Genomic DNA, 18,131 nt, shown 5'->3' on the forward strand with positions numbered 1-18,131 from the left:
AGTCGTCTGGTACGATGTTCCTTCGACTCCTTCTGTCGAACTAGAGATAGGTCTGGAAGTATCTCGAGATTCAAGATTAACGACCTTAGTGGCTAATTGTTCGAGATTACTTTTGACATCTCCTAATTGGAGTTGGACTACTCCTTCGACCTGTTTGACATCGTTCTTCAATTCGGTTTTAAGTTCACCCACATCTTTGCAAATACGACTAATTTGTGTGGTCGTAATATCTGCTTGCTGAGTGAATCGTTTGTCAAACTCGCCCTGTTTAGATTTTAATAGAGCAACTTCGTTTCCAACTCTGGAAATGTCATTCTTAACTGTCTCCCTTAAGGTATCCTGGACGGAAACAATTTTGGCCTGCATTTGCGAAAGCTGACCATGAGACTCCTGAAATTCGGCCTTGAATTCTTCAATGCCCTGTGAAAGTTGTTGAACGGAAGGAGCAACCTTCCTTAAATCTTCCTTAACAGCTTCTAAGACTTGGTCTTTAATAGTATTTTTAATCTCTTCGATATTGCGAGTAAATTGGGAGTGGATCTCAGTGAATCTTTCTTCTATTCGAACACTTGCTTGCTCAAAACGAGATTCTAATTTTGTGTTCATTTCCGTAAATTGGGATTGAACCACGTCATGTAAACGCTTATCTAACTTGGCGTCATCTTCAACTAACCGCCTGTCTAGGTTGGCAAGAGTGGCTTTCGTTTCGGTGTTAGATTCCGTCACTCGCTTATCTAGGTTGGCAAGAGTGGCTTTAATTTCGGCATTTGCTTCAGCTATTCGCCTATCTAAGTTGGTATTTGATTCCACATTTGCCTGGGCTAAGTTACTTAAACGCTGGTCTACATTGGCAAGATTAGCATCAGTTTGCACATTAGCCTCAGCCAAGCTAGAAAGATTAGTATTAGTTTCAGTGAGGCGTCGCTCTAAGCTAGCGCATGTTGCAGTAAGCCTAGTCTCTAAATTGGCGTTAACTTCATTCATATTAAGCCTAAGGGCTTCAATTGCTGCTAATATATTTTCCATGTTGAGAGTAATGAAAATATTTCAATATGTGACACTTAGAAAATTTCAAATATAAATTGAAATACCAATGGCTTTAAAGTTCAAAAGCACTCAGTTCATCATATATCAGCACACAGAAATCAACCATATGACACAGAACACATAAAACACAAATAATTTGCCACGTCCAGGGCATAAATTTCACTTTGCAAAGAAAGAAAGAACACCACGTCCAGGGTGTTATAATTGTCTCTTAATTGATAGCACTGTTGACCTAGCTATCGAGCCCCACGTTGGGCGCCACGTATAATACCCCCTCTCTGTACCAGTAAAAGAGCCCGACTCTCAGATTAAATTTTAAAGTAGCATGAATATAGTTCTCAGGGCGAAAAACGGGATTAATTGTAGCTAGGGCTCCGTACAGTAGGTAGGGTCCTATCTACAGAAAAACTTTGACTCTGATTGCACAAGAGTTTATTCAAATAAGTCCTGAATTTGCATATAACCTCTAAGTAGAAATGGATTGTCTTCCTCGTATACCAATAGTATGGCTCGGGTTCTCCAGCTCACCAAGCCAAGCTGGTTGAAGCACGTTCCAGAAGACTCCAGGGATACCAGGGACTCCAGATACTCCAGACAGAGGCAGCTGGACTGTCTGGATTGACGGCAAGTAGAGATGTCTCGAACTCTGAGGCCCGGGTTGAACCCCGGTGATCCAGGCGATGTTGTAGATAGTCATGTACAACCTCAGCCCAATGAGACTGAGAGGATTGATGTTTCCAAGGTCACTAGTAGCACTGAGTCCATTGAAACCTTGGATGATCAACTTATAAGCAGAGTTCTTGATAATTGTACATCAAGACTTCCAACACTCCTAAAACGATATGAGTGGTATTAATAATTTTAGAGTTCATCACTAGGAAAATCCTTGTCCCTGAATAACTTTTGGCAACGAAAAATACAAGTCCCTTCTTGTGAAATTATAGTTAAACTCAAAGTTCATTACTGGCGAAGGTGCAAGTCTTTGCCTAAACTCGAATGAAAAACACAAGTCCATTCACTTGGAAGTTTGAATATATTTAAAGATAATCTCTGGTGAAATTCATAAAGTCTTTGAGTGACCACTGACGAAAACACAAGTCCTTCCACATAAATAAATTCACTGACGAAATTTATAAGTCTTTTAAACCAACACTGGCAAATGTACAAGTCTTTGAGTAAATGTAAGTGAAATCCTAACTTCGTTTAAAGCCGTTGGAAAGTTAAAGTTCATCACTAGCAATGTTAATCAATCACTGTCTATTAGAAGGATGAGTTCCTCAACAGTCGCAAATATTCCACGTAAATAATACAAGTCCATTTCACGAACACTTAGAAAAATTCCAATCTCGAATACTCGTAAATAATACAAGTCCATTCAATGATCACGTAGAAAAGTTCTGGTCTCGAACACATGAAAATAATACAAGTCCATTCAGTGAACACTTAGAAAAGATTCAGTCTCGAAGGCACGTAAATAATACCAGTCCATTCATTGAACACTTAGAAAAATTCTGGTCTCGAACCCATGTAAATAATACATGTCCATTTCACGAACACTTAGAAAAATTCCAGCTTCGAAGACACGTAAATAATACAAGTCCAAACACTTAGAAAAGTTTCAGTCTCGAAGGCACGTAAATAATACAAGTCCATTTAATTAACACTTGTAAATATTCTAAGTTCAATTACGAAGACTTAGAAAATTTTCTACAACACTCGAAGTCTTATGAGTCCACTTTATAGTACTTGGAAGAATCGTCTTCCCACACTTGTATAATGACAGAGTTCCACGATGATAGTAGCAGCAAGAGTGTCCCCGCTGACTACTCAGCTGAGACTGTGTGAATAGGCTACAGTAGGTCCTCCTTTTATTCAATCCGGGATGTCTACGTCATAACACGGTTTGATTGAATATCTCCCGAATACCTCGATGGATTTGCTTGAAACTCGAGCATTGGGACGTTTAGGTGATCCCAAACAAGATGACATGTCGCTCGACTCGCTAGCATCATTATTATAGAAATTTCAAAATTTTCTCCATCGAACTCTCTAGAACAAGTGACGTGGAATCCTGAAAATACCAGTCAAGGCTGGTAACACGTGTTGAGACGAGCGGGCGGTCTAGGTAGCCCCTGTGGCTACGTCACAGCTCACAGTCGTCATACACTCGCTAGCTGGTCCTCGCTGCTGGTGAACAAACCAGGCGCTCTCGGAACATTACGCGTGATAAATAAACGTAACTTATGCTCAAAAAATACTTATGTACATGTCGTAACCGATACAATACCTGGTAGTTCTTATTTCTCTCACGGTACAAACAGATCTACACACATTTCTTATGTACTTTGTTATTACTGGTACCGTAATGTTAGAGATTTTAAGACGTACAATCACACCCGCGGTGTGGAACTGTTTATTGCCATCGCCTTCCTTACGACCACCCTGAGCATATTCTCTAAAATACATGTTTGCTCTTTTAACTGCTAAACGTGCAGAGTAAAGTTAAAAATTCGTTCAATGTCAAATTACGAAGAATAATATGCAGTTTTAGTGTCTATGAACAACTGTGTTGCCCGATAGTCACGCGTATTAAAGCGCCTAACACTTGAATATATCTCGTTGGTCGGCCGAGAGAGGTAGAAATATCCTGAGTTTTTACCAGCCAGTCATGACTTCACACAATTGAGACTCACACTTACAAATACTGTGAAATCCCTATTTAACAAGGGCTGCATAGCCGAGGTGGCAAACAAGCCCTCAATTCTCCTGGAAGGGCGTGGGTTCGAGAAATGTGAGAAAAGAGATTTCAACTTCTGGAGCGGCACATGGCCCAGAGGTATATTCAGCCAGCTCCAAAAATGAGCACCAGGTTAATTCGTAAGGCCAAAGTTACTGCGTTCTTCCTCGTAGCTGTACTGAGGAATGCACTCTGCGTTTCGTTCACCTGTAGCCAAATTTCTCTCACTGTTGATGGAGGACATTTATATCCATATCTCAACGAACAGGAAACTTTTAAAAGCACTTGGATTGTCATTCAAAGAGAACTTAGGTACTGTATCGACTAAAATTAATATACCGTACAGTTGATTCAACGCATTACCCAAATGCAGAGACTCAACACTGGCGAAGTGTAATTGGTATTGTTCATTCCTTAGCGCGATGATGTATACATTTCCATGGAACTTCCGGTAAGTTGTACGTTTCTAGTAACGGCTAGACTTGATAACGTTACTGAGAGTTCCTCGTTCTACTGCTAGTGGTTATCAGAACGAACTGAGTTCTCATCTCTGGTGTCAGCTTCTGTGGTGGACAGCAAAGTCTCCTGACGTAAGTCAAGCTGAGCAATTGGCACAAACTGAGTCGATCGTCTGGAAAAGGGGACACGTCCACAAAATTACATTTAACAGGGGAGACACAAAATGGAATGAAGCTTGAAATTATCGAAATTCCATATAAATAGTAAAAGGCCATTTATTCCTATAATACGGATTTCAGATTCCTTCCCTGAAGGTAAGGAAACAATTTTTTTCTGGATGCGTACAGTTTTCCGTGTGAACTGAGTTTTCTTAGAAAATGAAAAAGGAAATTTTCATACCTGTCCCTTAATTTTGTTTTTAATTCGATTTTATCATTACAATGTCTCTTTTCAATCAACATTTAGAAATTAGAGAATTATGAAGTGATTACAAACAAGACACATATTGTCGTTTTGACAAACAAAATCTCCAATCATGTTCATTCCGTCTTATAGGATATTATATTGTTCAATACGGTTCATGTTCTCTTATCAAGAACTGACCTTGTAAACATTGTAATGAATGGATTATAGTCCCTGACCATAGGTTAAGAATAGAAAATAAGAACTGCAAGTAGCTTCTCTGTAAGAGGATCAGAATTCTTCTTCATGCAGAGCTTCCTGCTCTGTAATTGGACAGTTGTTGACAGTGTCATGGTAGAAACTGACATCTTATCACCAGTATACCGTATAAGTTTCCTTATGTCTTTGACCTTCTTAATATTAAGCACCTGGTAGAAAAATGTTTGGAAGCTTTTACTCTTGATGGCAGAGTATCAGTTGATGAGAATCACGTGTTATGGTAACGGTGGCCAGGGTGGAAAGTTCACGTACCAAGCAAACGACCGTGTTTCGAAACTGAATCTTAAAAATGATGCGATATCGGGATGAACATGTTCTGCTTGTGTGTGTGTATCATAATGAACAGCTGTAAAAGACATAACACTGTGAAGACTTAAAATACTTTAAGTATTACCTGTAGTGTAATATAGTCCGTGTATGTCACTTATGAATTGTAGGTAGGCCTATATAAATTGGATCCCTCAAAAGCGCTAGCCAACATAGAAAATGCCGTGACTATTATAATTTATTCCATTCAAGTTCATATAAACATTGTAAATCTACAATTTACAAGTACATAAAATTTATTTCCATGCGTAGATTGTTAGTAAACTGCCTAAAATATTTAGGTATAAGTTACTGTTTAAAAAAACAGAGATCAACTATTATGGAGAAACAAGCTCTGTATCACAGTGTGAAAGCTCTTAGAACTTCTTGCGTAAAGGATTGAAAAATTACAATAGGATTTTTCAACTATTAAATACACTATATTCAAATAGATATTTGTCTTAGGGCACTTCTATAGTTCGTTTTAGTCTAAGATTGTTTCTACGCAAGTAAATACATATTTTATTCAATGGGGTAAATCCCCTGGGAGTGAGCGGGATTTAAGTAATTATATAGGGAGAACCATGTGAAGCATATTTAATTCCTTATCATTTTATGTTTCAATCGTGGGTGCGCTTCACTTTATTCAAAAGTCTTGGAAAGTTGTGAAGCTGACTACAATTTCAACTCTTGCCTGCCAGTGAAAGAAGGAGGCTAGCTTCCTGATGTATAGAGTATGCTGCAGTCAAACTGCACTGTTGAGGACTTCTTTCGTGGGGAGGATTCTGTGATAACTGCAGAGGAATGAAGTGTGGAGGAGTTTTTAGCATAACAAGAAGAAGAAGAGAACAGTGAAGTGATACTTACCAGTACTGAGGCAGATGCTGCCGTGGACACTTAACGTACACATCTGTCATCTATAGAGGGGCCTGAGAATTATTTTCATAACCAACCGTTATGTAGTTGAAAAACCAATAGAGGATGTTAGAGATAAGAAGTATAAACATAAATCTATTCCGGTCTCTCTCAGTAGGAAGCAGTGTTTGTGTATCTTTCTGTCAGGAATAAGTATGTGTTAATGTTGTAATTAAAAGTTTTCAGCATCTCAAATTTTACCCTGAATCGGTACATTATCTCCTGGGCTCTATATTATGAAAAAGTCTGCGAATTTCTTCTGAACACTCCCAGACACAAACGAATATTCAAGGCAGTCAGCAACGATTGCACGTGAATTTAACACAGGTTCTGGCACATCACTTCGTGCCAGAAGAAAATCCTGAAGACTACGTGCCATGTTTGTTGCCTGCACAAGAGTCAAACTCTGTTGAACACTTTGAGGCACATCTTTCTCTTGCTACTCATCATCACACGGATTCCTATCACTTATTATATCTATTGTTTAAGAAATTGATATGTTAGCACATATGTCTTTTATGTTACTTGTAAGTTACTTTGTGTTACTTTCCTCCAATTCAGAATCCTTGGTTCTGTTGCAAAATTAAATTTTGTTGTTGAGTACAGCTGTCAAAGTGAACATAACATATTTCTTTAAAAGACTGGATAAAATTTGCCATCAAATAGTTTGGACTATTTCTAAAATTTACTATTGAACTTACAGATGTGTTCATTTTATGAATTATGAATAGTGTAGTTTAAATATTGTTTTATGACATTTATGACAGAAAAAACTTCCTTAAGACGTCCCTACAGGGGACAACAAGAAAGAACGTGTTGCGCAGGGAAACTTACTACTGAATATCCAAATAAAAATTATCCAACAAGGATATAGAAACAATAAATACGACTTTTTCCTACATGAGAGCATTTTACGTTGTGTATCCGCGGGTACAGTGTAAACTATTTCTACCATATCTAAAGATGAGAGGAAAGTACTATTAAAAGGTGTGAAAAATGCGAGAAAACAAATATGAAAACCTTTTCTGCAGGGGCTCATAAAAGAACAAATGCCCTGAGGAGGGAAAAATAGGCGGAGCTGGCCCAGGGGCTACTGCGCAAGATGGTGGCTATACATGTGCTCTTATGGGACTAACTCCTGGGAGCTGGCCCAGGGGCTACGGCGCAAGATGTCCGCGACGCGCAATCCACCTCTAGCCAGGCGTTACGTCCTCTGACAACTTCAGACAATAGGAGGCCGTTATTTTATGGAATACTGTCGAAGGAGACTATTATAATGGGGCACCTGATTGAGAGAACATGGGTTAGCGAACTACGGGGCTTTAGCTGAGTCTAGGCATTATGTATTCTAAGTTGTTGTCTATCTAACCTCCCTTGGCCAACTCTTGTAGGACACTTTATTCTGGTGTGGTGGAGATCGAGCAGAATAAAGCTCCTCCAGGGGCACCCTTGCCTTACGTGCGAGCCGAGCAACATTTGTTGTTGTTGTGTCAGCATTGGCGAAATTGCGGGGATCTTTAGCTGAGTCTATCTAACCTCCTTGGCTAACTCTTGTAAGGGGCACTTCAGCCCTAGGTGAGCAGAGTAAATGCCACTCCTAAGGATTGACATAAACTCAAAAACTAAAGAGCATATGTTCAATTCAAATATCCTCACCCTGACTGAAATATGTGTACGATGAAGGTGAACTTTCTCAGTAAATGGGGAGACGTGTACATATCAGCAGAAAGAATGATTTTGCGAGCTAAGCTGTATTTTTCCGATCTGGTGTTGTAAAGGAAAAAGACAGCGTGTTAGGGCGCAAGACACCTTACTTGAGAGAACTCGGAGTCTTCAACTACAGGTCAAGGCTTGTTCGCTGTGACGTCAGTACAACTCTTGCTACTATGATGACGTCATTCCACTAAGATCCTCATTTTTTATGAGGTGAGGTGGAGGAGTAGAATTGCATCAATGGTGTACTGTCAGTCGTGAGGGTGACTAAAAGTGAGGGCTAACTCAGGGGAGAGCTGTGCTACGACACATAGGTAAATAGGCATACACAGAGCCTTATGGAAGCATTTCCTAATTCCTTCTTCTCCTTTTTCTTTATGTTTACCCTTCAGGATCGGCTTTTCCATCGTCCTTAGCGAGGAATCCTACCTCTACCGCCTCAATCGCAGTATCCTGGAGCTACAGACTCTGGGGGTCGGGGGATACAACTGAGGAGGGTGACCTCTCAAGACCTAACTGCTGACGTGATTATGGTCAAAAGTGCTAGGTTAACCCATACATTTGACACCAGGCTTAACTTTACAAGGGTGTTACAGTCTCAAGTTTGATATTCGATCCTACGATCAATAGACGAGATGAGACATGATCCAGGGACTTTGATGCTCAGATTGGTGGAAGCTGATGGCTACACATAGGACTAGGGATATAGTGTAATACAAATGCTTTATTCATAGGGTGTGTAATATTGGGAAGCATCTTCGAAGTTCTAGAAACGGAGAGCCTAGCATGCACATATCAGCAAAAAATAACTGCACGTGCAAGTTGACTAGCTTTGGATGTATTTGCTGACACATGGAATGCAAAGTTCATTTTCTCTACAAGTTCGTAACTTGGGTACAACCTATCCTCATACTGAATACCCGATATAATGCGTAAGAAATAATATAGTGCCGGAATTTAGCTCTGCAGGATTTCGCGTATTGTCAGAAATCCCGAATACAGAATAAAATCCCTACCTACACTTCACGTTCGATGCCCCTGAAGGCCTAACGTTGCGTTGACCACGCGTTAAACTCCCAGGACTTGACATGGTACCAGGGAGATGGTGTAAGACTTAACACATATGCTCTATATATTGAAGCGTAACGCTGAAAAGCGACCTTATGTCTTGGAGAGTTGACCATCTGCGCAAGGTATCAGCCAAAGGAAGGCAAACGCTACGAAAGGCGTGAAAATTAAAGACTCCTTAGCCCTCGTAAACCTAATAGCGTGGGGGCTCGGAAAAGAAGAAGAGTTAACCGAGGAAGGTCGGATAGGATAGATAAAAGTGAGTGGCCTAACACAAGTAAGTAGAAGCACACGTATACATGGGCTCTTATGGCACTAACCCGGCGGAGGCTGTGCTAGGGCTTCTTTCACGTATTGCCCTAATTCGAGGTTGAATTCTCCTAACCGGGTGCCCTTCCTAACTTGCGACTCTCGGTCGAGTGATGTAACATACGTAGGAGGGAGATGGAATACTGCTGTTTGAAACGACTAAAAAGGGGTGTTATGAGCTCTCAGCTTCCGAGTGTTGTATTAGCGGCTACAGAACCTCAAGCCGAGTCTGGCATTAATTATAGTTGTTTAGCTTACTTTGAATAGGGAATCGAGGGTTGCTATTAATTTGAAAGGATGAACTATTCCCTAGACAAACTGAGCAGTCAAAAAACCTAAGACAGCATATTCAATTTTTAAATAAAAATGTAATAACTTAAAACTAAAATTAAAGAGTGAAGAATTTCAATTACTCTCACAGTAAAGAAATTCCCAAAAATTCAGATCATAGATAATTGACAGGTTGTAACAACCCTGCCATGTCTGCAGCACTTCGTAACTTAATCAATTTCCCTTCAGGTAATTCTCATGGTGGCCAGTTTTATTAAGATTGATCTCATGTAAACCGGCTCTAAGGAGGACTCTCTGTTAATTTGTGGTGTTATTGTGTGTTCCAGACTCGGTGCGACTGTGTGCGGCACTCTATGGGTCACTGGCGGAACATGTGGGGATGAGGGAATTGCAGCTGAGAGAAGACACCAGAGTGGTGGAAGAATTGGAGAGAACCCTTAAGGAGACAGACAACAGCCCGAGTTTATGGGAAGAAATGCTGAAAAAGAGTGAGATGGGGATATAACAGAGGGAGAAGGCATTTGAGAAGAAAGCAAAGGATGCGGAGAAAGCACGTAAGGACAGAGAAGAGGAGGTGGAGAGAACACGTAAAAAGAGAGAGGAGGAAATGGAAAGAGCATTTAAGGACGGAGAGAAGGTTGTTGAGAAGAGAGAGCTTGCGTGCGAGATGAGAGAGAAACTTCCTCCCCAGAGAGAGAGGGGCTAGTGGAACAGAGAGGAAGGTCCACGGTGGCGGGAACTGCTCGTCAAGTACGAACCAGATCACGAATTCCTTCAGCAAATTCCTTATTAAGCGAATTGATGAATTTCCTTCTTGCAAGAAATCCCTGTGTGGACTTGAAGCGTACCGATTTGAACCGTGCTGCAGAAGGGGACAGCTGCATATTGTGGAGGCACTGGTAGGAAAGGAGAAAATCGAGGTCGAGAGGACTGTCTCTCCTTTGGAAGGAGTGACATTGATGTGAACATTGGTACCCACAGACAGGGAGTGCCTGCACTGACTTTGTCAGCCATAGAGGGCCAAGTGGAGGTGGTGATGTACCTGGTGGAGGAGGGAGGTATTACTGGGGAATTGCTGGGTATTACTCGTGTACAAGCTGCTCAGTGGGGTCACCTCGATATAGTGAGGTACCTCACCACACTAGACCCCACTAGTTTCACTGCAAAGATTATTCATGGTTGCACTCCATTACACCTGGCTTCTCAGGGATTTAACCTTGAAGAAACGAAGTACCTCACCGCACTAGACCCCACTAGTCTCAATGTTAAGTCTAGTAGTGGTTACACTACACTACATGGGGCTGCACGTTAATGTCACCTTGAAATATAATGTACCTCACTGCACTAGACCCCACTAGTCTCAATGTTAAGACCAGTAGTGTTTACACACCATTACACTGGGCTGCACTTGGAGGTCACTTTGAAGTAGTGAAGTACATCACCACACTGGACCCTACTAGTCTCAATGCTAACACTAATTGTTGCGCACGCCTGACCCTTGCCAAACGGAGGGGGGAAGGCACCATGAGGTGGTACGCTTCCTAGAGCAGTACTCACTGAACAGGTAAGTTACTTGGACACACAACAGTAATCTAGTGTGTCTCCCTCTAACCGTAGTACGATCCTTACCTTTGCCTTGGAGGTGAGGAGGAGCCCTTCATTCTCTCAGGAGGTTCGGTCCTACAACAGTGAGGGATTCTGCCGGTACCAAAGAACTCTGTGTTGTGTCGTTGCCTGGAAGCGAATGGTATTATGTGCTAAGGTTTGTACCAATGCAAATAAATTATTTCAAGGTAATAAAACTGTTAAATGTGAGTTAGTGTTGGCCCCAGCCCCATCTTCCTTGTGATTAAATTAGCATCTCCCTCCTCCTTTGTTCGCGAGGGGTGCAGACCTTATGACTCGCCCTAATTGGGAGTTGACTAGAGTAATATACTTGCACAGTATCGTCCAATTAAGTGGTTGAAGCCGCTCTACAGGCTAAAGACAGTGTGGATAGTCAGCGCCATAGATCACCCAGGTAAGTGACCTCGAGAAACGTTTCCGTTGAAGACACTGGCAACGAAATATGTAGCATGATCTCACAAAGATAGGTGGCCTTCAGATGTGGCACAGATGGGAAACATGAAGTAGTGTACGTAATTTTCCCATCACACAGATGACAAGCATTTCAGTCATCTTATAATTTTCATGTTTTCCCTCCTCACCACTACATTTATGCTTTCAGTAGTTCCTGCATTGATCCCTGCAGAAGTATTTGAATTATTTTTTAAACAGTGGTGAAAGTGAAGGTTGAAGCAAGTGGCTGTGTCAGCGAAGAGTGAGACAGACTAATGTTCCACTTATCCCAGTGCTTGAAATGCGACTTTACCAGAGTATAAAATCAGGCTTGAAATTAGAAACCATATTCTGAGATTAATTACATAGTATTTATCAAAATAATAATTAATGATGTCAATTAACTTATGACGATAAAATACCTTTTGCAGTGAATATTTGGTTTGAAAGCCGTTGGCTCAGTAAACTCGCGTCCTCACCCTGAAGTAGTGAAGCTAATTTGAGGCAAACCCCCAATGGAGCCCATATAAGTACCTTTTTAACCGCATACCTGGAATGGAACCCGAGCTAAATATTATTCTGCCGTGGTTTCATTGAAATGGCAGAATTGGTTTGAACACAACACAGGTTGAACGGACTGAGCTGACGGCTGTCATACTGAGCTATGCACAGGGGGATAACGGCCAATGACATAAGAGGGCTGTCGCTACATAGAAACTATTGATCCCATACGAAACTTGAGTGGGTCACTAGTTGCACTATGCGATATTATGTAGTTCAAGCCAAACATTTTAACTCTTACTTGCAACAAATCCTTTGCGAATCTTCCAACAAGAAATGACTCATTTGATTCCTTGATGCATTTAGGAATAACCATGGTATGGGAAAAGGAAGGTGCAAACTTCAGTCAGTCACCATTGATCTGCATTTAGGGCACTCACCAGGTGGCAGGTTCACTATTAGATGTTCACCCAGTATTTTCTCAAGCCGACTTGGACAGGTCCTACGGTGACAATGAGACAGGGAAGGAAGTCACTCTGGCCTTTAGGTTGCCTGGTGTGGCATTTGGAAACCACAGAAATCAATATTCAAGTTTGCTGAGGTGGAATTTGATCCCATTTTCTCCCGACAGTTATGTGGTCATTAGCTCTGTGGAAACATTTTAGTTATGCAGTAACTAAGCTGTGATGGGAAAAGTGCAAAATAAGAGTGATCGAGCTCAATTAGTTACCCGAACAGAAACTAATTTCTGAATGTAATCAGTAAAGCTACAATAATCGTAGAACGTGAGTCTTCAGAGAACCACTGAGTTTTTCACATGGGTATGCCAGAGGGAAATGCATTAGTCTGTTTTGTACCTTTTAGTATAAGGACATTAAGTGGCTATCATCGCTGCGTGAGACTAAACAGACATTCAAAACGAGAGCTCCCGAGCAAAATTAGAATGTCACCTTCGAGTTTTCAGGGTAACTTATTCAAATAGGTGAGTGGAAGTGCCTTAACTCGTTCACTGTCACGTGTTTATTCCGGCTCTATTCTCCACGACGTGGGGGCTGTATTCCCTCCCTGTAGAATGAGGCGACCTTAAGGGGGACCAAGAACTGTCAACTTGGGAGTGTCGTTTGGTGACCACGGATCCGCTAGCTGAGTCTGGTATTAGGCTCCTCCACGGTTTGAGGTGCACGAGTCTTAGGGAGTTCTCCCTCTCTTTCGCCGATACCTTCACTTCTCCTCCATTTTCCCTCTGATTAGTGTTAATAGAGGATGGTTGCCCAGTTATACTTCCTCTTAGAACAATAATCACCACCACCGTCTCACGATTACCTAAATATCAACAAGCTGTGAGTAAATGAACCAGTGCTGGGGCTCCAAAGTTACCAAGCTCTCGATGCGATGAATATCGATTACTACAATGTATGGATTACAATTTTATTTTCAGCAGTAAATTACGAGTAAAAGTTACTAAGAATGTAGTCGTTACAAGTAATTCAATTACTTGCCAACTCTATAAGTAAGATATTCGTGCTCATGACACAAGCTCGTATTACTACGTGTTAACGGTACTGATATCGGACCAGTGTACAGTTTACTGTATTGATACCTGTTCTACGGATTCCATCACCATTGTCCTGGCGCTTGTCCCGCAATGGAGCAGGGGCTGCTGTCTTTTGTAAGCCAATCTTCATTTGGTTATATGAGAGCATCATTTGGAACAAGATGAACATCCCTCATGTCTTCTTGAAGGCGATCAAGCCAGTGTTTCTAGGACCGACCACGTGGCCTGTTCTCAGATGGTGTGATGTGAAGTGCCGTCTGTACAATAGACGAAGCTTCTCTACGCATTGCATGGCCATATCAGTTAGGATATGAAGCTGATAGCAGAAGCACTCTCGAAGGTGCATAGCTTTTCGACGAGGCAGCGCCACTACCACTATCTAGCGGCTCGCTGTCGACTGCTCCTTGTGGCTGCTATGACATAATAACTCAACCAGAGATCTAGAAATTTCACCTGTACACAAAAATGTATTGTGTTAAGTTTTAAACAAATTATGGAATAGCTTTTCAAGTACAATATGTTTGATCTGTGGTTATAGCATTTTATTAGTCACGAAATAAGGCATGCAAAGTAATATCCATTTTAGATAGATAGATGTCTTTATTTTTTCCTCCGATCTACAGCATTGAAGCCTTATTGATCTATTAAGGAGAAAAATAATAATGCCCAAGCTAGGCAGCTTAGTTTAGTCATGACAGATTTCCGTAACAATTTGCATACAATGACAGGCTAGGCAACCATTTGTACTGACGACCATGCACATACCATAAATGTATATATATATATGTATTATATTATGTACATCCCAATGTACGTGAACATGAAATTCCATGTGCGTTACTTTCTGTAATTTGGCATTTTCCTTTTCTACTCGCATGTGAAGAAAACATTTGTTTTATTTACAAAATTTTATTGAGATCTGCAAAGTATGTATGGGCCAACAAGGAATAATAATTGTCATACATAGCTTCTACACTAACACGTTCATTCATTAAGATCTTCACTAATGTGTCTTTGACATCCTGAGTGCTTTCACATATGAATTAATTTAGATTATTCTGGAAAACACCGTACATTTTATAATACAACATGAGAGAGCATTCATTGAGGACATTCATGTTACTTGCTTCATATTTCTTCACTAATATGAGCAAGTATTCAGGGTCATGGGAATTAAGTTCAAGGGATATCAAAACATTTTTACACTCGTTGTGTGGCAGTCTTGGGATTGCCCAACCAAGAACATAATTGTCTGCATTTGCCTGTGTAGTTTGCACATTACTGTCGATGATCTCATTTTTTAATTACAATTAGGTCTCTTATCACTAATATTTAATCTTTCATTGATAGTGTAACTCATTTTCAAATAATTGTATTTGTTTAGGAATACTGCAGCATCTGCCTCACAATTGCTATCTTGTGATGGAGATAGTAAGTTATTTATCTAACAGTTCTTAAAGCACTGTGAATATTAGATGCATCTAGAGCTACATTATTGCCCTCTTTACCCCTGACAGTGACAAATGCATTTTCCAGACAATTTTGTGTCGGTGTTCTAGTGAAGATAAATTGAAAATCAAACCCCTCCATCAATTCTGACCACAAAATCTTAAGAGCAGTGATATTATCCACCCAACCTTGAATACATTTTGGGCTGAGTTTACTATTAGCACCTCTGTTCAACACAATGATCTGCCTTAGGGATTTTTCAATTTCTACCTAATTTTCTAAATGATTAAAATTACTGCAAAGATGTTTTCTATTCTGCTTATGGCTAGGGATACTACATTTTGAGGAATTGAAGATCTCAAATGGTATGTCACATATTTCAATTACATCAGCTGTAATAGCTATAGAGGGTGGTAGTGAATTAAACAGAACATGCACCTTTATGCCACAAGCAATAGAATGAATCACAGTCCAAAGAGCTAAACACACTCTCATTGATGAAATGGGGGCAAGTGAATTACAGTGTTTAGTTAATTTTGCGGCTAGTTTGGTAACAATAGTTGAATCTTTGTTATAAAATTCTTCAGCATGAGACTTGCTACAAATTTCTCCTCCTCTAGATTGTTTTTGAGTGATTTAATCAAGTGAGGGGCATCATAGGAAAACTATACTTTTTCATCATTCATTTCAATATACGGTAGTGTTTTTCTGAACTGACCCCCAAAATTTTCCACATTTTAACATTGTTTGCCCCTTGATCACAAACTACAGTCTTGGGTATTAGTCCAGTGTCCTGAATTTTCACTAATGCATTATTTATCATGCCGGTATATTTAAAGCTCTCGTATAATTTGCTTGAAATTGAGGTACAGACATTTAACCATTATGAGCATAGCCTGATTACATAACTTTCTTTCAGTGACATTTAATTCAGACAAGATTTCTGAACCTGTGTCTATAAACCCTTTGAACAAGTCATTTTGAGCATTATAGGTTAACATACACTTAAGAGACATTTCGTCAATTACCACAGGTACGACTTTTTCTTGGGGTTTCATATTTTCACACATAATTTGTAACAAATCAAGAACCATGCCATTCATACTAGGCTTTACCTCTGAATTTTGTAGCCAACTTCTCAATGACCTGGTAGTAGGTAAAGAAAAGTATGTTCCAAGAACCTGTATGATTTTGGAGAACAGAAATTCAGGGCCAAAGCAAAACTCTTATCTTTATCTGAGTATCTCATCCCCTGAACCTTTCTGTAATTTTATAAAGTTTTATAAAGTTATCAGCTATAACACTACAAAAATTACCTTCTCAATTACTAATAATATCCTTTTTCTGTCGTTTTACTTCTCAATTTAGAATGATTCAAACTACTTAGCCAAGCTTTAAACACACAATTCTATTTCTTATATCTGGACACTGTTTTTTGCAATGCTCTGCACTTTTTGCAATTTGTGAACACTTTGTGCACTCTTCCTAAACCTGAAGGTGTCATTACTCAACACATCACTTTCACCATCCACTGTTGTTTCTGACTCCAGTTTCTCCTCTCTCTTCCTATTCTTTGGGCTTCTCCTGGGATTGATTTCATTCACAGATGGCAGAAATGAGGGGTCAGATCCAGGCCAAAGTCTGAAAAGATCAATTAAGAATTAAAAAGTAATAAAGCTATCTTATAAAAAGTCTACATAATCTCAAATCCTAATGTGTTCGAAATACTCACCCCAGACTTAATAAATTCTTGTTTCTTATTGTTCAAATGTTCTGGTCCATCACTTTTGACTATATGATCTAGGTCTGCTCGTCTGCTCCGAATAACCCATCGCTTGCATCCAATACAATCAGTAATATCAATTAAATCAACTATTCATTCTATATAAACTGAAGTTGTCTAAACATAAATATAACCAAACATCTAAACTCGTTCTTACATTTCTTTCAACGAGCTACAAAGAGGACTGTAGAGTGGCTATTCGACCGCTGTATTTGAATCTTCTTGAACGCCGCGTCCGCCGTACTATTAACAATGAAATCAAGTGGGCGTCGCCATCGGGCTACAACTCGTTCGTGATTGAGAACACAAAGTGCACGAAAAATAATCGTCACATTTCCTTCATTGCGAAAGTACTCAAAGGAGCATAATGTATTCTGCAAGTGCATACATAATTACGTATTAAATAAGAAGAGAAATCAACGAATTTCCAGTACGGTTCCATAATTACAAGAAGAATCAGATTAGGCCTACTCTGTCATTAAGCATTACAACACATGGAGAATGAAAATAATAGAACAGAAATCACTGAAAGTACGAAATACATACACTCTAAATGTACATTAGCTGTAATAAAACTTTTTTTGCTAGCGGCTTTACGTCGCACCGACACAGATAGGTCTTATGGCGACGATGGGATAGGAAAGGCCTGGGAGTTGGAAAGAATCGGCCGTGGCCTTAATTAAGATACAGCCCCAGCATTTGCCTGGTGTGAACATGGAAAACCATCTTCAGGGCTGCCGACAGTGGGATTCGAACCCACTATCTCCCGGATACGAGCTCACAGCCGCGCGCCGCGCAATAAACCTATTACCGGTGTTAAATGTACATTAGGCCAGTCTAACGATTTGGAAAGAGGAAACTCTTTATACCTCGTTGTGCCTGTCAATAACCGACACGTAAATGTATTTTTATTTTTTATTTTACAAAATATGGAATGTACTTTCTTCTTCGCAAGTAAAACTGCCGTTTCATGTTCATTTTGAAGTTCTCCAGAAAAATGGTTTTATATTTAAATCTCTTAAACGGACATAGGTCTATCTTTTAAAATATTATAAATTGCCTGGTCATGTTTTAGGTGGTTTATTACAAAGGCAACCTTCTGTCGCTCATACATTCAAAGTTGTGAAATGCGCGGCACGTTAGGACTCGGGCAAAAGGGAAATGTTCAATAAATGTCCAAGTTCTTTGAAAACATTGGACAAATGGCTAGGTATACTATTGATAGGGGAGCTGCCACCTGGGCGATCTAACACCTTCAC

At 40.1% G+C, this 18,131-nt stretch overlaps 1 protein-coding gene across 1 annotated transcript in view; it reads left to right on the plus strand.

Moving 5' to 3' along the window:
• The window catches only part of LOC137503077 (uncharacterized), a 112,108-nt gene extending 101,985 nt beyond the window's left edge, over window positions 1–10,123 (plus strand). The window contains exon 5 of the mRNA XM_068230517.1: window positions 9,853–10,123. Coding sequence (XP_068086618.1) covers window positions 9,853–9,967 — 115 coding nt within the window. The 3' untranslated portion in view covers window positions 9,968–10,123. The remainder of the gene's footprint in view (window positions 1–9,852) is intronic.
• Window positions 10,124–18,131: the final 8,008 nt, after the last annotated feature.

The sequence above is a fragment of the Anabrus simplex genome, chromosome X (assembly GCF_040414725.1).
Source record: "Anabrus simplex isolate iqAnaSimp1 chromosome X, ASM4041472v1, whole genome shotgun sequence".
NCBI classification, from domain to species: Eukaryota; Metazoa; Arthropoda; class Insecta; order Orthoptera; family Tettigoniidae; genus Anabrus; species Anabrus simplex.